The sequence below is a fragment of the Juglans microcarpa x Juglans regia genome, chromosome 8D (assembly GCF_004785595.1).
Source record: "Juglans microcarpa x Juglans regia isolate MS1-56 chromosome 8D, Jm3101_v1.0, whole genome shotgun sequence".
Classification (NCBI taxonomy): domain Eukaryota; kingdom Viridiplantae; phylum Streptophyta; class Magnoliopsida; order Fagales; family Juglandaceae; genus Juglans; species Juglans microcarpa x Juglans regia.
In genome coordinates, this window is record NC_054608.1 from 24,821,115 (window position 1) to 24,846,483 (window position 25,369).

At 36.2% G+C, this 25,369-nt stretch overlaps 2 protein-coding genes across 3 annotated transcripts; both read left to right on the forward strand.

Annotated features, from left to right (window-relative positions):
* The first annotated feature begins 1,708 nt into the window (after window positions 1-1,708).
* Window positions 1,709-4,092, forward strand: LOC121242336 (disease resistance protein RUN1-like). Its single transcript, XM_041140214.1, has 2 exons — window positions 1,709-2,220; window positions 2,979-4,092. The coding sequence occupies exons 1-2, from the start codon at window positions 1,709-1,711 to the stop codon at window positions 4,090-4,092; spliced, it is 1,626 nt and encodes a 541-aa protein (XP_040996148.1).
* A 463-nt stretch (window positions 4,093-4,555) lies between these two features.
* LOC121242021 (disease resistance-like protein DSC1) lies at window positions 4,556-9,395 on the forward strand. 2 transcript variants are annotated; one of them, XR_005935878.1, is made up of 5 exons: window positions 4,556-4,679; window positions 4,856-5,836; window positions 5,925-6,475; window positions 7,152-7,273; window positions 9,089-9,395. XR_005935878.1 is itself a non-coding variant. In XM_041139903.1 (4 exons), the coding sequence occupies exons 1-3, from the start codon at window positions 4,623-4,625 to the stop codon at window positions 6,444-6,446; spliced, it is 1,560 nt and encodes a 519-aa protein (XP_040995837.1). In that variant the 5' UTR covers window positions 4,556-4,622; the 3' UTR covers window positions 6,447-6,475; window positions 7,152-9,032. The 2 variants fall into 2 exon arrangements, 1 of the variants encoding a protein (XP_040995837.1); XM_041139903.1 differs by lacking the exon at window positions 9,089-9,395 and having other exon boundaries at window positions 7,152-9,032.
* Window positions 9,396-25,369: the final 15,974 nt, after the last annotated feature.

Below are 25,369 nucleotides of genomic sequence, written 5' to 3' on the forward strand. Positions count from 1 at the left end.
TCGTGAACATTAGAAGACGACTTCTTCCATGGCCTTACAAGGAGCTAAGTATTCATGATACATATTTGAGTATTCATCGATAATTAATCAGCTGAGTATTCATAATATTTAACTCATCTTAAATTACTGAATATTCATAATATTCATAAACCATCGTGAGTATGCATACATAATACATATTTTTCGTAATATCTCTGTATTTTGTGTTGTTTTCTAAATTCATCATCCAACACCAGCCTCATATATGTTTGGGTAGTGAGGTGATTTTAGATATTCTGTGAATAGTAATGAAAAGGTAATTATAGAATATTAAATAATAATAAATAGTAGTAAAAAATAAATAATAAAATATTAAACAGTATATTCTATTATTTAATCATGATTATATAAGAGTATTATTTATAATGGTTTGCAAGCTGTAAACAACCTAAAAGGAAAGTATAAATACATTTAAAAATTTGATATTGATTGCTGTTTGATTGCCGTAATGGAGTTTTTCATATTTGTAAAGTTACCGTTGTCTGCATTAACATTTTTTTTTTTTTTAAGAGAGATGGAGTGATTTGTTGGGGTGATAGTGCATTAGTGCCCTGTTTTTTATGTTACACTGGTGGAAAAGTCATCGTCAATTGTATGTTTAATAGAAGTGATGGACCTACACGGCTGAAGATATTACTTGGAATGAGAGGCCGGCGTTGTGGACCCTTACCATGTGACCTGATCAACAAAGGAATCCGACAACAACAAAAACTAGATGAAGGGCTAATTATATATTTCTTTGTTTGTTTTTAATGTTACTTTACAGCCTACCAAACTAGACTTCAAAATTCGTTTGATACTTAAATTCGTTTGATACTTAAATTCGTTTGATACTTAATCATCCGGAGGCGAAAGAGGCATTGAAATTTTCAGTTTAAGAAACAAAACATGAATTAAATCATAATTTGGCTTTTGTGGCTTCAGCCAATCAATTCTCATATTTCATTCCAAGCCACAACAACCCAATTGAGTCAGATAGACATCTATAGCAGAAGACACCAAATTTCTATATAGTTCGAACGGTTTCGTGTTTCAAACTGATTTCTTTCTATTCGAACAGTTTTTTGGAACAAAAATCTTTTATCTCCAAATAAAGTCCTTTCGAACACCTACGATTGGCTCAACCCAATTTCGTCTATAAATTTTTTTTTTTTTGGAGCGAAAATCAAATTTAGTCAGAAAAAAACATTTTGAGAAAGAATTCTTGAGATAACTTAAAAATGAAATTTTTTCGTTTCAAGAAATGAGATTTTTTGGGTCGAAATGATTGGCTCCAAAAAACCAATTCTCTTGTAGTGATAATAGGCTGAAATTGAGTTAACTTTATTCTTTATAAAAATCAATTTATATATGTACAAATATGTAAAATGATAGATGGGTGAGGTATATATATATTCCTAAAAATAGAGCCACAATTTGGTATTTTATGTGACACTGGCGTATTATTACAAATAATTTAACATCTAAATTTATTTTATTTTTATTGGTAAGTCAACTAGCGTGGTCGACTTTGTTGCCTACCCACTTCTCTATAATTATTTATTTGCTATGCCTATTGATCTATAATTGGACCTCCTTCCTCCTGGCCTCTTCATAATCATCTCCTTCCGCTTGGTCTGCCTTTCGATTAAGAGCTTCTTCCTCTTCTTTCTTCATCATCTCCTTCCGCATGGCCTTTCAATTAGGAGCTTCTTCATCATCATCTCCTTCATCCATCATTCTACGGAATTATGATGTATTCTTGAGCTTTAGAGGTAAAGATGTTCGCAGAAAGTTTATTTCTCATCTATACCAAGCTTTACTTCAAAATGGAATCAAAACTTACAAGGATAATGTCGACCTTAAGAGAGGAGAGCAAATTTCGTCTGAACTTTTTAAAGCCATTGAAGAGTCAAGGATTGCGATCATTGTATTTTCTGAAAATTATGCAGAATCCAAATGGTGTTTAGACGAGCTATTGAAGATTCTTGAGTGCAAAAAATTATTCAATCAAATTGTTGTACCCGTATTCTATGAGATAAAACCATCAGACATACGAGAGCAAAAAGGAAGCTTTGGGGAAGCATTCACTAAACTTGGAAAGAAAATCAAGGATGCAGACATAAAGCAACTGGAGTCTTGGAAGGAAGCTTTAGAAGAAGTAGTCAAATTGTCCGGGTTTGAATATACAGCGATCGGCCGGTAAGCTTTGCCTATATAGATGTTCTTTGCATGTGTATGTGTGAGCATATATATATATATATATATATAAATATATATATGTATGATGCTATTGAGATATTAGGGGATTTAATATATATTACCACTACCAAGTTAGTTTGATCACATACAGTTTATTGGAGAAATCGAAGAACATGAGATAAATAAAAATACATATATTTTCTTTCTAGCAAAAGCAAAGGAATAGAGGAATATATATGGAATTTCGTCCATCAAATAACTGATCAATGATCGGATTGTTAGAAAAATTAGGTAATTAAAAAAAAAGGGTGGGAATTGTTTATTATTTGTGTTATAGCTATAGAAAGAATAAGATTTGGAGTACTGATGACTAAAAAAAGGGCTTTAAATTAGAAGTAGTACTGGTTTTTAGTTTCATTTTGTTTCTACATATATTTAAAGACTCACACATACTCTTAAATGATTATAAGTCTGATCTAAGTCTGCATACAAAAAAAAGTTAAAAATTTTATTAATACATACAAAAGAATGAAAAGTAAGTCTACCCTTTGACGAATGCACAATCTGATATTGAAACACTCAGATTAAGGACGGAGAAAGGCTACCCTTTCACATAGTAATGATCTAATGCTGTCACTTTGTCGCAGAGAAATTAAAAAAAAAAAAAAAAAGCAGAAACAAGATATAATTTCACACATGTCATGTACCTGTGAAAAAAGTCTGACTCTTTAAAACTTTGTTCTCTTTTTTATTGATAGGGATGATGAGTCAGAAGTTATCAAAAACATCGTTGATTGGGTCAACTCAAGAATAAAAAACCAAACACGTCTATACGTTGCTGAATATCCAATTGAAATAGAGCCAGACATATTTCAGCATTTAAGTGTTGAAAAGAATGATATCAGACGCATGGTGGGGATTTTTGGAACTGGTGGAATTGGAAAGACAACTTTTTCAAAAGATATTTATAACAGGATATCAGATCAATTTAAAGGACGTTCTTTCTTGAGTAATATTAAAGAAAGATCAAAAAGAGAAGGTCTGGATAAGCTGCAAGAAATACTTCTTTCCGAGATCTTAGGGGAAAAAATAAATATTAATGATGCTGACAGAGGAGTCAATATGATTCGGGAAAGACTTCACTCTAAAAAGGTTCTACTAGTTCTTGATGATGTGGATGAGTTGGACCAACTAAAAAAATTAGCTGGAGATCGCTCTTGGTTTGGTTTAGGAAGTATAATCATCGTAACAACAAGAGATCGACAAGTACTAAATTTATTTGAAGATGATGATTCAAAATACGAGTTGAAGCACTGGGATGACAACAAAGCTCTTCGGCTCTTTAGCTTGCATGCTTTCAAGAAAAAAGAACCACTTGATGAGTATATGGAACTCTCTAAACGAGTAATAAAATATGCTCAAGGTCTTCCACTAGCTTTAACAGTGCTTGGATCTGATCTAAAAGGCCAAAGCATACCCCATTGGGAAAGAGCATTGGATAAGTATAAAAGCATTCCCCACAAAGATATTCAGCGTGTACTTCAAATAAGTTATGATGGTTTGGAAGATAAGGAGAAGGAAATGTTCCTTGATATTGCCTTTTTCTTTAACGGAGAATCTTTGGCTGAGATCAAGAAAATATTTGAAAGTTGTGATTTTTTTCCTGATTATGGTATTGATAAGCTTATAAAAAAGTGTCTTATTAATATTGAGGGTGAATATGTTTGGATGCATAACTTGCTACAAGATATGGGTCGAGAAATTGTTCGACTAGAATCACCCCTTGAACCTGGTGAACGTAGTAGACTTTGGTTTCACAAGGATATCCGTGAAGTGTTGGAAGAAAGCATGGTAAGAGTAAAAAAAACTTGAGTTTAATTTAGATTTATTTCCGTTTTTAAAAGTGAAATCCAACAGAAAATTCTGGCCTTATAAACTAATATACATATATATAAATGAAATATGTAAACATATATATATATATATTCTGTAAATCAAAATGAATTTGTAGTTATATATAATAGATCATTTTGTTTAATTAAGATTAGTCAATAAAAGTATCATTTATCGTTTCTAATATCCTAATAATTCAGTAATGAGAAAATTGATGCTTAACTTTATGCAGTAATTTTGCTAACAATTTTGTGCATTCACTTACATACCAGGGCACGAACAAAGTTGTAGGTATGATAATTGATATGCCCGAAGGCGAGGACAAGATAACTTTGAATCCTAAAGCATTTTCACAGATGAAAAGACTTAGAGTGTTTGTCAATCGTAATGCAAGTTTCTCAAGTGGACCTAATTATCTCTCCAAAGAGTTAAGAGTACTTGATTGGTTTGGATATCCGCTAGAATCTTTGCCACCCGATTTCGATGGAAAAAAACTCATTATCTTTAAAATGCATAGTAGCTTGATCAAGGAGTTAAGCTTCATCAAGCCCTCCATCAATTTTAAGGTACGTACAATTTTCACAAAAATAAATTTATTATCTTTAAAATGCGTGGTAGTTTCGTCAAGGAGTTAAGCTTTATCAAATCTAAGGCGCCTGCAATTATCATCTTCAATAACTTTTTTTCTATAATCTATGTATGTGCTAAACTCCTTTCCATTTGTTTTTTTCTTTTTTAACAGGATATGACAATTATGCATTTCTATGATTGCAATGTCTTAATAACAATTCCAGATTTTTCAAGCGTCCCAAATTTGAAGGATTTACGTTGTCATAGGTGTACAAGTCTAGTTGAGGTGCATGATTCTGTTGGATCCCTAGAGAATCTATCTTATTTGTCGTTTTTCGATTGCTCTAACCTCAGAATTTTTCCAAGAAGCCTCAAGTTGAGATCTTTATTGTTCCTTGATCTTCGATATTGCTCAAGCCTTCGTTGCTTTCCTGAAATTCTGTGTGAAATGGAATCTTTAAAATATTTAGATCTAGATCGCAGTGCAGTGGAAGAACTACCTTTGTCCATTAGAAACCTCACTGGACTTAAGTATTTATATTTAGGTAACTGCAAAAACCTTAAGCGTCTCCCAATTGGCATCATTCCTCTGTTGCAACATTTAAGAGAGCTTCAGATTAGTGGTTGTGCAAATCTGCTAAAGAAGATGGTGGATGATCCACAATCCATTCTAGCTATTGAGTCTCCGACAATGGAAGACGAGATAACATTGAGTGAAGAACAACTCCAGAAAATATTGGAGGAATCACAAGTGTTGAATTGGATGAATTGTTTGCAATCAGAATCAGATTTCTTTCCAATATCAAGTTTTTTTACTGAGTTTTTTTCCAATTTCAAAGCCATTTTGCCTTATTTAAATCTATCGGGAAGTCAAATTGTTAGCCTTCCCACGGGTATAAAAGGATTTGTTCCACTTGATAAGCTCGACTTGAGATATTGCAAGAAACTTGAAGAAATCTTAGAACTTCCACCAAATATAAAATCTGTATTTGCTTCTGGATGCGAGTCATTAGAAAGATTTCCAGAACTATCAAGAATATTGGAATTCAATGGAAGCCACAATAGATCTCTATATTATCTTAGCTTGGATGGCTGCGACAAATTGCATGAGAGGATTTGGAATTATAAAGTGCCAAATGCATTACTGTGGAAGGTATGTATGTGTCTTATCCTCTCTCTCTCTATTCTATATAGGATGCATGACTTTAAAATAAATGATGATGATGATATTGTTTTAACAGGGACATTATAATGCCACTGTGTTACCGGAAAATGAGATTCCAGAGTGGTTCCAGCATCATAAAGAATTTTTAGAAAATCAAATTGCTCAGAGAGGGGATGATGATGTCCAATTGATCAAAGGAAATGAAGATTGGGTAATAAATATTGAGGGGCCACTCTATTTGGAAGATATCAGCGGGATTGTAATATATGTCGTTACATTTTTTGATGAAGATCTTAGTAACGAGGAATTTTTATTGGAAGCTGAGGTAACTATTAACAGCTCAAATTGTGTATGCTGTATCGATAGTCCATCGAGTTGTATCAAAGCCTTTGACCAATACGAAGTATGGATGTGGTACTCTGATTTAGAATCATTTGAGTCAAAGGTTTTGGACAACTTGAGGGTTCAACTTCGTATTCCTCCCACTCCAAGTGATTCTCTTCTGGAACCTTTCTCGGTATGGTATTATATAAGTATGGGAGCCAATGTTGTATACAAGCATGAAAGCAGAGCACATAAAAGAAGAAAAATGGATTGAATTAAATGATAGCCCAAGTGGAATTTCAGGTGAGATTTTCGTTTGTTGTCTCTGGTCTTTAAGACTTACTTGATTTGGTATTTGCCATTCATTTGTTAGCTCAATGATTTTACCACTCATTTATTTTTACATTTTCAAGAATGTATAAACCTGTCTTTTCTTGATCAAGTAAGAGCTTTGGAAATATATCAATATTTCAATTTAATCTAGAAATATTTGGAAATATATAATTAATAGTGTCAATTGAAACTAGTTCAACACTTCAGTTACACAGTTTTCAGTGATGAGTGTATCTCTTTGTCCATCAAGCAAGATAGGTATGAACAATATGAAAGATATGTCATTCACGTTAACTTATGAGTAAAAAGGCCCAGGGCAAGTGTGGACACAAACAAAGATAGCTTGCATCTATTTCCTTTTTTTGACATTGCCCCCATGAATTTGGTGCCTGAAGTTCGATAAACATATTCCTTCACATATCCACTACTTCTATGACCTCTGCTTAAAGAAATATTGACTTGTTATTTGAGATATATTGTTGCACCATGTTGATACCAATTTATGTTGTGGTATAGTGACTTTATCATAGAACTACACTCTTCAAACTTCAATGAAACATGATATTCATGACTTTATTTCATCTTTGCCATTGAAATTAAGGTTGCCATTTGGGATTTGATGTTAAAACTCCCCTAATCTACACAGGTTGCATTCTCTGTGTTCCTAGGAGCAAAATACTCCTAGTGTGAGAGAAGGGTGAAACCTAGTGGTTGAGAGTGAGTTCTTAGAGTGAGTTGATTTGTTGGAGCATCAAAAGCCACGGTTTGGTGAGTAATCCTACCCTACCTTTTTGTTAGGCTTTGAATTATGCCGTGAGAATGAAGATTTGATTGAGTTATATGAGGTTTAACTTGAAGAGATGCATTTCAGTTCAGATTTGGAGTTTTGATTGAATAAATTGTTTTGGGATGAAATTTTAGCCATGACATGTCTTGTTATGATCTTATATGTTTTACTAATATCTTGAAATATTTATTGAAGGTTTAAATTTGAGGAAAATAGCATGTCATCATAGGTTTATAAATCTATATCTTGTGTTGATCATCCAACATGTTTCAGTTTCCACTTGTTTCAAGTTTATTTTGTAAAATCTTGGCTAAGTTTGGAAAGTATGAGTCATAAGCATCTAGAAATGCTTTGTTATCAAGATGAGAGCTAGAATGCATGATTTATTTAGGCTTTAAAACCCACATTGACAAAGAGAAGCTAGAAACATCATGCATGCACTCAGTTTGAAGGTTTTATGATGATTTGGTGTTAACCAATGTATAAGTGTTGGGGTAAACTCGTGTGACTTGAACCTAAGTTACAAACATGTTTCCAAGATCAGATTTAACGTTTTCTACTTGATAAAACTTGATCACACATGCATCCAAAGAGGTTATGTGCTTGAAATCACAGAAAGGCCCACAAAATGCATGTCACGGGTTGGATAGATTTTTGTATAGTAGTTGATGGATTCTTGCAATTCTAAGATCATATATAGATTTAGAACATGGAAAATATAAGGTTTGTGAAATTTGGTAAAATTTGGGTCTAAAATGCAAATAATGAATGTTTTGGGCCTAAGTGGCAATTTCGAGAAATGTAGGAGCAATTTTATAAATATCATTGTATGAACCCTTTTGATTATGAAGATCTTCCTTAACTTTACAATTTCCAACTTAGAAAAACTCTTATTACAGCCGCACCAAATTACTAAGTACCCGGAAAGAACTTACTATTAGAGAATTTATTTATGATTATTGTATAAACGCCACATTTATTATTAAATGTTATTTGAGCATGAAACATCATATGATACATCATTGAGGATTTGATTACTTGCTTACATGACATATGAAATTCTCACCACTTTAGCATATTGCATATAAATGTCATTTTTCACATGAAGTTTACTACATATGCATATGTCATGAACTGCATTTTTCAAACATGGCATGAAAATAAATTTTGGTCACGACCCCAAAAGCTATGATGGAGAATCATCCTAATGGAACTCATCTGTACACTCTAGAGTGAGTAAAAATAGAGTCGTAACCCCTAAGTTGACAAAGAATCGTCAACGGATTTCGAATGTATTCTTTTTAAAGAATGCCGGAGCAAAGTGGAATATGGCATCTAATGATGATAGGTTCATACGTTATGATGATATGTTATAATGATGATATGTTATAATAAAATGTTACGATACCAATGCATTGGGTTACAATATCTGCAGATAAAGACGTAGTTTCAACATGAGTTGTACTACGATCACCGACAGGTACTCACGGTGCATATAAGGGAGTTGTGACGATACCATATGTTATATTCATGATGGATTTCATAACTATGAAATGTTAAGTTTTTGAAAAGATGAAGTAAAAAATGTTCTCTAAAAGACAATGTGCATTAAAGTTTTTATGAAAGATGTTGAGGAATCTGGATGCACGGGAGACAAATACAGATTTTTCTGCATGCGTCTCATGTTTATCATAATCATGCATATCTTATCTCTATGCAAGTTGGTTGTTTAACTTACTGAGATTTCAAAAAATCTCACTGTAGTAGTCCCACTATCATTTCTTCTGGAATGGTAGAAGTTGTGTCAGGATCAGCATACGACGAACATGATGAACCATGGTTGAGGATGAGCACAATCCTGAGTGGAGGCTGGATTAGTGTTTATAGCAATGGCTCTATACACCATAGAGAGGATGAGAGAATTGATTTGACTATGAACTTTGATGCAATGTCTGTATTAAGGAGATTCTATCTCCCACTTTTTGTCTAAACATGCATTACTATGTGGACCTCTTAAGTAAGACAATATCTATTGTTGGTTAATTCATCTATTGGGATATTTAGTTCATTCTAGCATAAAATTTTTATAAGTCACCCTTATTCCGCTGTAATTATTACATACTGCTAGTTGTACACTAAAATGGCATTACATATTAATTGTCATGAACGGGAATATGTAACCATATATTGCATATCCTGACACTTCAACTCTCCATTCCATCCCAAGCAAGAGTTTGAGAGCATCACATCAGTAGGACTGAAACAGCTTCTTATATGAAATTTAAAACATAACTAAATTATTGAATCAATGGATTTTATCCGAATGTTAGTTACTGCAGTCGTTGGAGTAAGGAAACAACCAATGCACTCCTAGTCCAAGCTCTTTCACTTGGGTTGTTCCCTTCCAATTTAATCTCCTAAATAATTTTCAGGAGCTATACTTGTTGGACATATTTTCAAAATAATTATATATTATATGTGTTATTAGTATTATTTTGGTATTGTACACCTTGTTTAGAACAGGTTTAATAGTAGTGTGACAACCTAGAATTGATGCTTTCTCAGCATTTTAGAATTATGATTGAGATTCATGATATTAGTGGTAGTTTAGGAACTGGGATGTATTTTTCTTGGCTTCATCTTATCTAATCAACATTATTACTCCACATTTAAGGGCGGCACTGTTCTCATGGATTGATATGCATAACGCATATTTATCGTAATGTCTCTTATAGTAACCTTTCTGGATATTGCGCCTATATATATCACTTTTTATTCGATCTATTGGACGCTAGGCTCAAAACTTAGCATAAAAGTGCACCTAGACTTGTAAACTTTGTAAGACTGCGCATATAGTATATATGCAGAGATTCACAATCAGGACCAGGTCGGCTTCTTATTTCTCTACAAGCACAAACATATATTACAAGTATGTTTCATAAGCCAACTTGCACCCATTTACGCACGGTTTTGAACTAAAGTCCTTTTGCGTAAAACAAGCATTCAGGCCAGATATCCACTAATTAGCTCTCCCATATGAACTTTAAGGCTACGTTTGAATGTTAAGATGAGCATATTAGTTGAAATCAACATATCAGCTCTCCTGTACGAACTTTAAGCTTTCGTCCATCTAAAATGGTTGAAATCAGCATATTAGTTAATCAGATAATATGCATCAATTTAGCTATAGGACGACAGGTAAAGAATTTGAGAAAGTGCTTTGGTGAGCAAAATAAGCAGCCAAGTCGAAGTTACTTGCCTATGGACCACAAGAGAAAATGGAGAAAACGATACTAATTACTAACCGGGGTTGTCATGCAGATCATTGTGGAGCGATGAAGGTAGTGTTGAACAGGTTTTTGTGTTTATGGCAGGAGTAGTGAAGTGCTGCAGAAAATATGTCATAATGTTAAACAAAGTACTATATGTGATATTTGTTGGTATAGGGCAGACTGGCGCATATAAAGATGCTAACTGATGGTCCACCCACACGAGTTGGAACTAAGCGTGTAGTTGGTATACTTGAATATTATCATTACTTATAAGGAAAACAATTATTTAATCAATGAGTAAGTTCGTGCTCATATGTACTTGAATGTAAACGACGGTACTAGGGCAGTAATAGGGAGGTTGTGAAAAGGAAGGACCAGTTTCTTAATATGGATGATTGTTTAATGACTCTTGTAGAACTAATTTTTAAATGACCTTTTGTTCATGGACGCCTTTTCCCCGCATTGATCATGAATTTATAATGGTAGGAGGTAGCCATAACATCTAACGAGGCTTTAATTTTGGAGGAGTTACCGAAGCGTGATGCGATTGGGGGGATTGTTAGTGTTCTGAAATGATTATCCTTTCATGTCATATGGTACTTTTATGTCGACCTCATCCTCAATATGGAGAGAGGGTCAGAGTGTGGATATATGGTTCAGAAAGGAAGTTCATTCAACGTTGTAAAAATTTTAATCTCAGTTAAACCTTGAGATCACATGATGTGAAAGTCATAATGTTTCCTTAAACACGAAGCATATACTCTGGGTATGGAAGCAAGTTAGTGCATAAAAATTGGCGACGACTTCAATAATGCTACAGTAAGTTAGGAAGCCTTAATACACCTCTTTTGTTACTCATCATCCACTACTAAACTTTTAAAAACAGCAATATGCTCATATACTTCAATGTTCAGAAATTTCAATTGGACCTATAAAAGTTTGAGAAGTTGAATTTTGACCCGCCGAAATTACCTTGACTCACAAACTTACATGTAATTATACTCTAAATAGTGATGGACTTAAAATATGAGTATCACAAAACCAATTTCGGCAAACCCAAAATGCATTTGAAATTTCTAACTTGCACATTTCACTAAATGAGAATTATGCCTAAACCCATGCTTGAAAACCTTGCAAACCGAAACTACCATGATGTCGGCATCTGAGACATATCTTCATGAACATATATACACACCATAATACCACGACAGAATGTATTAACTTGAATCAAACCACAATTAACGTAAAACGTTACCAATATTCGATAAAAATTATGGCTCATCATTGCATTATGTCATGTTCCCCTTGTGTATTACAACTTAGCAATACAAAGTAAGTCCAAATTAATCAAAGGTATGCTTCTTTTCCAGAAATTAAGAAAACTTAGTTTTAAAACTAAGTCTTTACATTAAAGTAACGTATACATGTAAAAGAAGCCATATGCTACAACAACTGGGCTTGGCCGAGACGGGCATAGCACATTTCAGTCAAACAAATGCTTATTGTTCCTCAGATATAAACAGTTTATGTAGAAAAAATAAACAGTCATGGAAAATTATGTCTAAGGTAATTACCTCAAAAGGGCCCCCTTCCAATATAGTAAGAAGATGCTCGCACGGAAAGCGCCAACTATCTCTGTCACCTCATCCTTTAAATTTTCCTAATTATACACACATACACATTTGATTAGGAAACAACTAATCGTAAGAAATAAAAAGGAATGCATAAAGAAAATGCCATGATATATTTACCAGAATCTAATATTAATACCAGCAACATATATATAGAGACCAATAGTAAAGATAGGAAAGAGAACAATAATCAATTCAGATATGCTTGTCCAACCAACATATGGTAAGAGATTTCAAGAGATTGTTAAGAGATTTTTATAGCTTAATTATGGACTGTAATTTGTATGAATTAGGAGGTAGGAACTTGTCATCAAATATGAAGATTTTATAACACTAATTAAGTAACCCTAGAAGACAAAATATTTCTAGTCAAATTCCATGTGATCCATTCCACAAAGATAAGAGGATAGAATAATGTTGTTAATTTTTTGTTCATAAGCTTCCATAGAAAATTAAAAGTTGGTTACCCAAAACATGAAAAATGTTTTATTTGGGTCCAATGTATATATCACAAACTCATTGTGATTTGGAATCAACCTACTTTTATCTAAATGATTTAGATCCTGGGATGAGTGTCAAGTGGAGAGGAGTTTATGAATTTCACTCATCCATATTGCGTTTTCTTATAAGAGATCTATTAAATCAAAGAGTTCAATCTGTATAATCTTGATATGACAAAGCATCTATAATATGAAAGCTCGTCCCGACTCATTTTTATTTTACTATTTTCTAATCATAACTAATATTTTAAAAAAATATTATTTGAGTGATACCCGCTTATCATTATATTGGATTTAATGATTGATTAACAAGTGGAAAATAAGGCAAAAAATTTATCAAACATTTAATATCACCCTATGGAATAATGAGAGGATGATAAATGAATGGAAGATGAATAAATTGTAAACATTTATTTTCAAAAAAAATTACAATGTAATTCCAATAGCAAACATGTCAATGACAAAAGTAGTCGCTCTACAAAGACTTGAGATTCTAAATGGTGCTTAACCTGAAAATGATCTAGTCCTATCCCTTAATCCATCAAAAAAAAAAAAAGGAGTACGGAAAAACATGCACCACAATAACAACATGAGTAGTCGTGCATGGGGGTTCAACATTGAGAATAAAAATTAGTTGAGTAGATGCCATAAGTATTAGTATTATTAAACAACTTTATAGAAAGTTGAAATGAGAGGAACTTGGTTGCTGAAAATCTTCATCAATAAAGTAACTTTTTCCTATTGGGATTATTCTCAGATTGCATAATGTCATTACAAAGAGTGTATAAACAGTAGCCTCCTTCTGTTACAGTGGGAGCATCATTTATCTAGTGAAAAACATTTGATTTAACATTAAAGACATGACTGTAAGCTCATGAGAAGGAATACCAATCCCCCAACCAATCATATGTAATTTGAACAATTACATATTGACATATAATTTCCCTTTTAGGAATAATGAGCATCCATCTTTCTTTATCAAACATATATCCATCATGTAGTTCAAAACCAATAAAAACAAAAATGACATATAATTAGTGCTTTTTGTCCATTATTTTTGCATTTGCAATCAACTATAGTGTTCATATTCTAATCCACTGCACTTAACTCCATAAAAAAAGTGACTTTATCTATAACTTTTTAAAGATAGAAATGACTGATTTAGGTGAAATGGTTTAGGATTAGCTAGTGAGGGTAGCAAACAATCCCATGTTTTTCTTAAAAAAAAAAAAAATTAAGCATTGGATTCCCAAAATGTGGATAGTGTCCTTCACCTCATACCGGGAACTTTTCAAGATCCATCATTAACAAAAAAACATATTTGTTTTGAATTTTCCAGTCAACATGCTATGTCTTCATGTACATGTCTATCATAATCTTTATATTATAATTCTATACCATTCTATTTTTTTTTATAAATAACTCTATAAAATACAAATTAAACAACATGCTGCCATTTTTTAATTGGTGGGTGCATGGTGGCTATTTTCTTAAAAAAAAAAAGAAAAAAAAAAAGATGGCCAATTCTATAATTGTGTAGCTCACTGAATCTTTGTCCAATTTTGGGGTGTAATTTATGAAGTCATAGTCAACCTTTTTTCCATGGAAGCACTTATTTTTGCCTTCAAACTCTAAATATTGAGATCTAGCAAGAAGTAGGCTTGTCAGGTATCTGCCTAAATCCACACTCGTCTTCCAATTGTGGTTTGTGGGGGAGAGTGCAATCTTGCACCTGTCCTTTTCATTCACATTGTTTTTCTTATTTTACAGGTTTTATATCTCTCCCAGAAGGTAATAAACTACAAGGTTGGGGGGTAGCACTAGAATGATGACTGGATGGACAACAATTGCAGCAATAACACTTGTTCCCATGAATTACATTAATAGTTCTGGTGAGATCCTCCTCATTGCATAGTCAACAATCAGAACTATGGATTTTTAACAAGCCACTGCAATTCAGGCTATAAATATTGAAAGTATATTACTTGCATTTTATTCAAAAAAAAAAATGATATACAGTGATAAGATAGGAGCATCTGTTGCTAAGCATAGAGCTTAAGGATGTGATAAGTGATAGAGCTTTTAGGAATGGGCAGATCTAGTTTGTGAAGAGGGAAGGCAACAACAGGGTTTCACATATATTATAAAAATTTGCTTTATCTTAGAATGATTTCAATGTTGGACCGAGAAGGGTGCTGAGTAAATTGTGCATAAGGTTATCTGAGGAAAACTTTGTAATGTGACATCATGAATGGAAGTTCATTATCGTATTAAAAAAAAAAATCTCAATTTCCATATATATAGTCATATATATTAAGCTGGTGCATGTGTTTAACAGATTTCTATGGAAATTAAGCATAGAAATATATTTACTAGACAGACCAGTAGCAATAGTCCGTTTTATACTCAATATAATATATATATACTCCTATATATGAGTACACCAACAGCAACAAATCTGATACTAGCCGTTTGTGAAAGAAAAAGGATCACTCCCTTCTTACATAATTAAAGGCACTATACTCTCAAGTTCAAGAAGTCAAAGACAAAACTTCGTTTCTAATAGGAGCAAGGCCATTGTAAATCTGCCAGTATATTAAAATGCTTTTTAATATACTGGCAGAAGCAAGTCAGAACTACAGACAATGCTTCCATGGATATTATATAAAGTCCTCATGATTTATGTATAAAGGATTGGAATGGATAGTTGGTAATACATTACATATATATTGACAACGATATATATATATGCAGTCACAAATATATATGTGCCTTCCAATCCTTACCTATTTTAAACATACAGTTTGTATGGACTTTGGCATTGTGTATAAACCCTTTAATGTTGAGAGAGAGAGAGCGAGAGGGAGAGGAAGAGGATAAGGCCTTTCTGAGAGGTGGTCCTAGTGGATCTCAATCCATTTTGTCCAACATGTTTGCTGTGTTGGTCTGCTTGTAATTATCTGCTAGTTCAGGATGATTAAAGCAAGGAATGAGCATGTAATATACCAAGGAAAGCTTGGCCCAACCAAAAGCAAACAGAGTGCAAATGAATCCAGGCCAGCCTTTGGTGGAAGACAACCAATATGCAGGATAAGTTACTGCAAAGTAACCCAGTGGAAGAGCAATCTTCCACTGGTTTATTGAAGCAACAGAGACACATATAAGTGAAATTGGTGAAAGTAAGGCAGAAACCAGCAACGTACTGGTTTGTTACTTAACCAGAAGGCCTAAGGTTGAAGTGGAGAAGGAAAGTGGGGAAACTAAGGTGAGACAGATTGGTTCTAAACCAGATTGAAGATAACACTGGTATGTTCTTATTCTCGTATCCTTTCTTAATAATAATTAACTACGCCAACAAATGTAGGAACTGATTTTGCATTTTTGAGAGAGAGAGGCTAAAAAATTTCTACAACAATAATCACCCCGGGGGGCTAATCGGATCCCCCAAATATGCTTGTATGGACAATGAGGAGAGGCATGAAAGTGAGGAGTTAATAAAACTAGTCCTGATTCACTTATAGAGATGTTATTTCCAGGAAGGCGCAGCTTAGAGATGAAATGCAGTACAGAAGGCTAAAGAAACCATAGAGCAGAAATCTGCAATTCTTGTGACAAAAACCTCTAATGAAGGAAAATCCTAGTTTTTTCTTCTGGTGATTTTCTGGTGTATGTGGTGGTAGTTAGTGATTGATTGTAGTGAGTTATGGGTACTGTGAAGCAGATTCTCATTGAATCTAAAGTTTTTGAGGTAGTAAGGGATGGGATGTTTGTTTATTTGATTGAGAAAGGATGGAAGGTAGTGAAAGAGATTAGACTGGGGATAGGCACAGCATGGTGGTTCATCAAAGCGTTGGAAGATTGCTTGAAGACTGTGAGGAAGGACTTTTATTTTGCCCATAGGGAAGGAGATAGGGGCTATATTGCACAGAGGCGTCACAACTCAAGAGGTTCCTTCATGGCATTGATGGAATATGGTGGAGGTGGGTATCGAAACATCTTATTCATACCAGAAGATAGGGAGGGAAGGGGGTGGAGGAAGCTGGGGGAGACTATGAGGGAGGTTGCATGGACAGGTGGTCCTGTGTCTCAGCCACCACAACAACCACCATTTCGGTCATATCGGGAGGCACTGCTACACAAAGACAGTACAAGGGGAGGCCATAGTTCTGACACCTTGACATGCTCAAGAGGTGGAGCAGGTCTGCAAAGGAGGGCCGCCACTTATGAGGGGGTGCAGGCTCGAGAGAAAGGTGATAGAGTGGCTGTCGATTTGTTTGAGGAAAAGGAGTTGCGTGCACTACAGGAGATGAAATGTCAGATAGATTTGTTGCAACGGAATATCAATGGGTTGTTACAGTGTGCAGAGGAGAAAAGACGAATGGGCTTGGGACTGGGAGTGGGCTGTGGTCCAAGTGATGATAAGAGGAAATTTGTTCCAGCAGGGGAGAAAGATAGCATACGGGAAGAAGTATTGTGTTGGGATCAGTTTGGAAAGAAGACTGTCGTGGGCCATGAAGAAGACCGGAAGGGGAAGAAGATAGCTCATGGGTCGGGCCCAAGTAGAAGCCCACGTAAGGCCTGGAAGCAGAGAGGCCCGATTTCGGGCAGTGTATCGGGTGAACCAGTGGTACCCGATACGCCTACTCCGGGCCCGAGTTATGAGTCGGGTCTGACACAGAAAGGGCCGACCACTTCCGGCGACTCAGGTGGTGGTCCGTCGGTGGTCTTACGGACGCCAAAAGTGGAGGTGGGGGAAATCAATGCAGAGGAACTGTGTATTGTTGAAGTGGAAGGTTCGGGGGGTGCTTAGGGAGGGCCGTTGTTGGGTGGGTTGCCTCAGAATATTCCGACGAGCCTTGTCACAAACCTTGACCTATCTCCCTTGGGTCAGGTACAACTAAGGTGGTGGGGGCAGATATGGCTCACGGTGAGCCTCTGGAGGGAGTCTGAGGAGATCATTTTGCTGCTCTGGAGTGAGGGGGGCAGATTCGACTCACGGTGAGACTACGGTGTGTGGGGGTACGTCGGATAAGGGGGAGTTAGATGAAGGGCAGCAGTTGATGCTTTATGATCCTTGTGTAAACTCAAAAGAGGGGAAGGAGTCAGTAGGAAAGGATCCTACCCCTATAAGTATGATACCTCCTAGTGTGTCCTCTGATTGGGTGTTGAAAAGGATAGAAGAATTGAAAAGTTGTATGGGAATTCGTGTGAGGGCTATGAAGAGCAGTTCAAGGCATTGATTATAGCCATGGAGGCAGGACATCAAGGTGCAGGGTTAAAAAGGGAGAGGGAGTTGAAGAGGTTGACATGGTCCATTAATTACGATGGAAATGAGGGAAGTGCAAGTCGTGGTAGAAACGAGGGGAGGGTTGGAACAATTGATAAATGAAGCCAAAAATTCTGAGTTGGAATGTTAGGGGTCTGAATGAAATTAATAAACGCCTTCGAATAAGAGCCTTATTAAGGCAATGGAAGTTGGACATCATTTGCTTGCAGGAAACAAAGTTGAAACTTATCAATAGAAGAATTATTCGGAGTATTTGGAGTTGTCAATTTGTAGATTGGGCATACTTACCTTCGAAGGGGGCCTCGGGTGGAGTGTTGATGATGTGGGATAAGAGGGTGGTGGAGAGTATTGATGAGTTTGTGGGAGAATATTCGGTGGGGTGCTTGTATAAAAATATTGAGGATGGCTTCATATGGGCTTTTGCTGGGGTATATGACCCTAACTTAGACAATGAGAGGAGGTTGCTTTGGGATGAGCTAGTTGGCTTATGCTCTTGGTGGGAGGCTCCTTGGTGTATTGGAGGGGATTTTAACGTGACAAGATTTCCCAACGAAAAATCGGGGGGGGGGGGGGGGGGGGGGGGGGGGGGGGGGGGGGGGGGGGGAAGACAAAATCAAGCTATGGTGGATTTCTCGGATTTCATTTTTGAGTTAGATTTGATGGATATACCTCTAATGGGAGGTGATTATACTTGGTCTAATTATCAAGCTTGGTCAAGACTAGACAGATTCCTCATTTCTCCCTCGTGGGAGCTACAATATCCAGACTTAAGCCAGAAAAGGCCCCCAAGGATATGTTCAGATCATTTCCCTGTCTTGTTAGATTGTGGTGGCATTCAAGGGAGTAGAAGGCCGTTCAAGTTTGAGAATATGTGGTTAAAAACGGAGGGGTTTGTGGACTTGATTTGCGATACCCCATATGATATGGATAAGGGTAGGTGGTGTATGGGATCCCACATTGCTTGGGAAGGAGAAGTTCTTGCTCTTTATAAGGTTCTAATGGGGCTCCAATTGTATCATTGACTAGTCCTTTTGGAGTATAGGCCATGTGGGTTGGGCCTTCCATTGGGGCGTTACATGATTAGACAATGGTGGAATTCATACTGCTTTGAGGGTAATCTGAGCAATGCATTGGCTGGAAAGTTGAAAGCTTTGAAGAAGGATTTGAAGACATGGAATGAACAGGTATTTGGTGATGTAACTATACAGAAGAAGAGCTTATTTCAAGAATTACAAAGCTTGGAGGGTGTAGAAGATGTGAACAACCGAAAAGATCAAGTAGTTTCTGAACTTGAACGTCTAACTCTAATGGAGGAGATCTCGTGGAGGCAAAAGTCAAGGGCATTGTGGCTTCGGGAGGGGGATAAATGCACAAAGTTTTTTCACCGAGTTGCTAATGCACATAGGAGGTTCAATTCCATTGAGTCCCTAAATATAGATGGTGGTGCATCCTCAGATCAGGTTGTGATAAAGGAGTATGTGGCTGCCCATTTCGAACATCTGTTGTCGGAATCCCAGACCTGGAGGCCTACTGTAGATGGTTTAGCCTTTGAGGCCATTGATCAAAATAGTTCGGCTTGGTTGGAAAGACCATTTGAAGAGGAAGAGGTACAACAAGTAATCAGGAAATGAATAAAGATAAAACTCCAGGTCCGAATGGTTTCAATATGGCTTTTTTCCAATCTTGTTGGGAAGTGGTGAGGGAGGAAGTAATGTTGGTTTTTCAGGAATTCTTCACTTATGGCAAATTTGAGAAAAGCTTAAATGCTACTTTTATTGCTCTAGTTCCTAAAAAGGCTGTTGCAATAGAGGTACAAGATTATAGGCCGATTAGTCTTGTGGGTAGTGTCTATAAGATACTTTCAAAAGTCCTTGCTAATAGGATGAGTTCGGTCATGACGAAGATCATTTCTAAGTCACAAAATGCCTTTGTGAAAGGGAGACAAATTTTGGACCCGGTTCTTATAGCTAATGAATGTTTGGACAACAGGATCAAGTCGGGAGTTCCAGGTATTATATGCAAATTAAATATGGAAAAGGCCTATGATCATGTTAATTGGGATTTTCTGATTTATATGTTGGGGAGATGTGATTTTGGGAAAAGATGGAGGAAATGGATAAGGTATTGTGTGTCAACGGCTCGCTTCTCAGTCTTGGTAAATGGGGACCCCGTGGGGTTCTTCAATAGCTCGCGAGGACTACGTCAAAGTGATCCATTGTCACCCCTCTTGTTTGTTCTAGTTATGGAGGCGCTAAGTAGAATGGTGTCGGCTGCAGTAGAGGGAGATTTTTTCTCTAGCTTCTCAGTAGGAGATATCCACGGCTCTACCATTATTTCTCACCTTTTGTTTGCAGATGACACCTTGCTATTTTGTGAGGCAAATGTAGGGTATATTCAATCTTTGAAGGCCATCATACTTTGTTTCGAAGAGGTATCCGGGTTGAAGATTAATCTTACTAAGACGGAGATGGTTGCGGTTGGTGATGTAAACAATATCAGAGGGTTGGCTGACATATTGGGTTGTGTGGTTTCTTCGTTGCCAATGAAGTATCTTGGACTTCCGTTGGGGGCTTCCTTCAAAGCTAAGACAATTTGGGAGGTGGTGCTGGAAAAATTTGAGCGGAGGCTGGCCGGGTGGAAAAGATTGTATTTATCTAAAGGGGGGCGTATCACGCTTATCAAAAGTACTTTATCCAACCTTCCCACATACTACTTATCTTTATTTCCTCTTCCTGTAAGTATTGCAACTTGAATGGAGAAAATTCAACGGGACTTTTTATGGAGTGGAATAGGAGATGAATTTAAATTCCACCTGGTGGGGTGGGACAAAGTATGTTCTCCTTTGAGGGATGGTGGCTTGGGGGTTAGGAATGTGAGAGATTTTAATAAGGCCTTGTTAGGTAAATGGTTGTGGCGTTATAACAATGAGAGGGGAGCCTTATGGAAAGGGGTGATTGACTTGAAGTATGGTCGTGAACGAGGGGGTTGGGTTTCTAAAGAAGGTAGGGGGTCTTATGGAGTGGGGCTATGGAAGTATATACGGAAAGGTTGGTGCTCCTTTGCTAGTCATACTCAGTTGTGTTTGGGGGATGGGAGTAGGATCAGCTTTTGGAAGGATGTGTGGGTGGGAGACACGGCCTTGAAGGAGGCTTATCCCATAATTTTCAGTATTGCAAGGGAGAAGGAAGCTATGGCGGCTGATTTGCGGGTAATTAACCAAGGTTCACAGGAGTGGAATATTAGCCTTACTCGGGATGCTAATGATTGGGAAGTGATTTGTTTGGTGGAGTTGCTGAACTTGTTGTACAGCAATCCTATTGCGGCCACAGCTGAAGATTCGTTGGAATGGAGACCCTCTAGGAAAGGAAGTTCTCGGTACACTCCTTCTATGACTCTATTACTATGCAACAAAGGCATAATTTTCCATGGAAGACCATATGGAGGAGTAAAGCACCAACCAAAGCAGCATTCTTTGTTTGGACAGCAGCTCTAGGGAAAATTATGACCATAGATAATCTTAGACGTTGTGGCCTTATCATCATGGACTGGTGCTGTTTGTGCAGAAATAGTGGTGAAACGACGGACCATCTACTCTTACATTGTGATTTTACTCGAGATATATGGAGTTATTTCTTCAGCAAAATGGGAATAGCTTGGGTAATGCGGGGTAGGGTGGTGGAACTGTTAGCAAGCTCGAGAGGGATCACTGAAACACCACAGATCAAGGCTGTGTGGAAGATGACTCCCATTTGTATGTTTTGGTGTATTTGGTGTGAAAGAAACGAGTGACTTTTTGAGGATCATGAGCGCTCCATGGAAGAGTTTAGGAATTTTTTCTGGATGACTTTGTTTTTGTGGGCCATTGCTCTAGATTTGAATGGTCTCAGCTTCCATGATTTCCTTGTAACTGTTTCTAGTTCTAAATAGGTGTATTTACATGTATACTTCCAGTGTACCTGGGCTATGCCTGCTTTCTTTATCAATGAAATAATTTATTACTTACCAAAAAAAAAGAAACATGCAATTCATATTAACAAAGTTAAACCGTTTATATTTCTTTCACTTTATTTCATGTTGCTTCTAGAGCAAGTGAAGGTAGACTATGTGCATTCTATTATTAGGTTAAAATAGATCATTCGTAGGCCTAGATAGTAATAGTTTTTGGAAGGATAATAAAAGTAGAATCAAGATGAGATCAGCTAAGGAGGATCGGGAAGCAGTTTTAAAAGAAGGAAAAGAGAAACATTTCCCAGTAAATAAGTGAAAAATATTGGATAAAAGGGGAAATCTTGTAAAATGAAAGTAAAAGCAGTATAAGATAAAGGGTGGCTAGCTTCTTCATAGATGGGAGCAAAGTTATAAAAGAAATAACAGATCAAAAGTAGAAGAGAATATAACAATATAGATAAGGAGAGCTAGTTTGTGCTTGAGAGAGAGCGAGAGAGTTTAGAAGTGATCAAAACCTACCTTAGTCCTCCACAAAATGCTCTGTTGGTGATTCTAAAGTAGCAACATAATTAAGGTTTAAGGAATAGATGCTCATATATGATTTTCTTAATAACCCTGTTTTTTTATGCCTTGTTAACTTTAACTTATTTATTGTGTGCCCTAATACCAAAACTTGACAATGCTTTCCAAAGAAGAGACTGTTGGGGCTACGAAAATCAAAGAAGGAAAAGTTATTCTTTTACAAAACGCTTCACAAAGCATGAAAACTAGTGCTCTTTTGATATTTCTTAGGAAACATTTTGCTTTTTACTTCTAATGTAAAAGGTTGCTTCTACTTTGCACAATCCCTACGTTATGGATCATGCCTTAATGTTATTTTGCATTCCCAACCTTCAAGTTTTCAAATATTAATCGCTGCATTATGCAAGCCCGATATCTGGAATAAAGTAACTTTGGACTTCTCTTTCAGACTAAGCAGCTTGCATGTTATAGATGTTTTGATTCCAAGGGTGAAATATCCAGTTGTATGGGGTTTGGGAAAGTTCTGTTGTAGTGGCCACATTTCTTTTGACCCACAATTCTTGTATGTTACCCTATTCATTGTTTATTATACGTGTTTAAATGTCAATATGAAAAGGGGCTTTTCGTCACCAAAAGTCCAAGCGTATACTTCTTCTATGTGTGGTGATGGTACAGATAAGTGGCTTAAGCATTGCTAATAGTTGAGGTGTGATCATCAATCCCTCTATCTTAATGAGGCCAAGTTTTGGACCTTTAGACTCAAGCCTTAACTGTTTTTTTTTTCCCTTGTCATTATTAAATTATATAAGCAGACATGTATATTTTTAAAACAATCATGACACCCTCTGAACATTCGTACAAGGGAAAGAGATGCCATTTGACCTATAGCTGATGATAGTGAACTTTCTAGTTTTTAGCAAGTTCAAGTTTTGCACGTTGTTTATCATTATGTTTTTTAGCAGCATAACAGAACCAAGAAATCAAACAAGGTGGGTAACTCTGAAATATACAAGGGCCAGCTACGTGAAATGCCCGTATTGTATGTAAATCCCCAACTTTGTGCAGCAATTCACAAATTCATATACTCTAGGAAAAATTGCAGCACTTTCTTCAAGCATTATAAGAATTAATTTACTTACAATAAATAAGGTAAAAAAACAGGGCCATAAATTCTACAAGAAAAAGCTTCTGATTCAGCAAAAAAAGCAATATTTGGTGAATTAAAATTATCTAATACCCACAACTGATGTAGCTCAAACACAAGAGGCAGATACACAACATTAAACCTCAAACAGAGGAACATGCACATTAGTTTCACAGGGGAAAATAATGATTGTACGTCTAAAAACAACTACTTTTGTAATGCAACCTATCGTGAAGGGGAAAGATAAATGCAATGGCAAAAAGAGATACCTGGAGCCTCGATCGATCATTCTTGAAAACCCCAAAATCATAAGTTCTATGTCGAAATGGAGGCACGAAACTGAAATTTGTAAGGGAAGCTGGAAATGTAGGACCTAGCTTTCCAAAGAGAGACAATATTCAAGTGGAAAGAAGGTCGAGTGCACACTAGGGTAGTTAATTGTGGGATTTGAAGTTCTGTGAAGTTGGTGAACCAAGAACGACGGAAGGGAGAAGGCCGGTGTGGGGAAATGGGACTCGGAAAATGAGCCAAAAGCTCACTACAGAGGAGTGGACGTCGTGAGAGAACATTGTAAGGGTGGAGTTTGCAGGGTTTGAAAATGGAGTCTGTTGGTGCTTAGGGTCGAAGTGCAGGAGGGAAAACATGTGGGGAAATAAGTTTGGGGGGAAACATGGCTTTTGGCGCCCCTATGCTTCAATCCCGGCGAAAATCACAGCGACATAAAACAATATTTTATCTTGCGACACACAAAATTGTCGTAAGTAACATTAAATCGCCACAAAAAACATTTTAATTAAAACCTAGCGTGCAAGTACACATGCGTTAGACGCCCGCAGCGAGTCCGAAATCGACGCAAAAAAGATCTCTTTGCGTCGATATGTTTCGCAGCGATTTTATAATCGCTGGAAAACGTAAGAATTCTTGTATATATAAAACCTTTCACCTGTTGATAACATCAACAAGCAAGAACACAATTTGAAATTTCTCCTCGCACAATTTGATCTGCAATGGATAATTAAGGGACAGAAACGCCATTTCACAGCAGACGTGGCACTGCCACGAGGGGACATATGGTAGTGCCACGTTACCATTTAAATATGAAAAAATCTATTCATCATCTTAATTCTCGTCATTCTATGAGGTGATATTAGATGATAGACTTACAAATAAAATATAATAAATAATAGTTACCCTTGCAAGTGACCGTTAGTGTAAAATTAATGATTTTTTTTTTATTCACATTTATTTATTATTTTTAAATATTTTAAAAAATATATAAAAAATACATCAATATATTAAAAATTATTTCCTTAATCATTAAATAAAAAGTAAAAACTAAAAAAAAAAAATTCGCTGAGCGGTCATATGGAATGATAACAATAGGGCGGCATAGTAATTTTTTTATGTCAAAATGATACAATTACAACCAGGCCTGCATATTCGGCCCTCCCACTAGTTTTTTGGCCCGACCCCAGTTGACCCGCTACCATGCCCAGGAAAATACGACCCGACCCAACCCATTCGAGCCGGGTAGAAATTCGTCGGTTTTTTTTTCTTCCTACGTAAGAGAAATGATTCCTCTACTTTTGAAAATTCCGCACCCGTCGTTGGTTCTTTTTATTCCATTATAAAAAAGTAATGTCATCACTTTGGTTCTTTCGATTTTTTTTTTCTCATCCTTTTTCTAAATAATGCGTACAAATATATATATATATATATAATTATATTCCTTTTGTCAATGATAGTTAATTTATTGATAAGCAAAGGTAACAA

Excerpts from the sequence above, each read along its gene's own strand:
- LOC121242336 (XM_041140214.1), top strand. The coding sequence starts at position 1,709 with ATGGCCTTTCAATTAGGAGCTTCTTCATCATCATCTCCTTCATCCATC. Across the intron at positions 2,221-2,978 it reads GAATATACAGCGATCGGCCG|GGATGATGAGTCAGAAGTTA; the intron begins GTAAGCTTTGCC and ends TTTTATTGATAG.
- LOC121242021 (XM_041139903.1), top strand. The coding sequence starts at position 4,623 with ATGCATAGTAGCTTGATCAAGGAGTTAAGCTTCATCAAGCCCTCCATC. Across the intron at positions 4,680-4,855 it reads AGCCCTCCATCAATTTTAAG|GATATGACAATTATGCATTT; the intron begins GTACGTACAATT and ends CTTTTTTAACAG. Across the intron at positions 5,837-5,924 it reads CAAATGCATTACTGTGGAAG|GGACATTATAATGCCACTGT; the intron begins GTATGTATGTGT and ends TTGTTTTAACAG.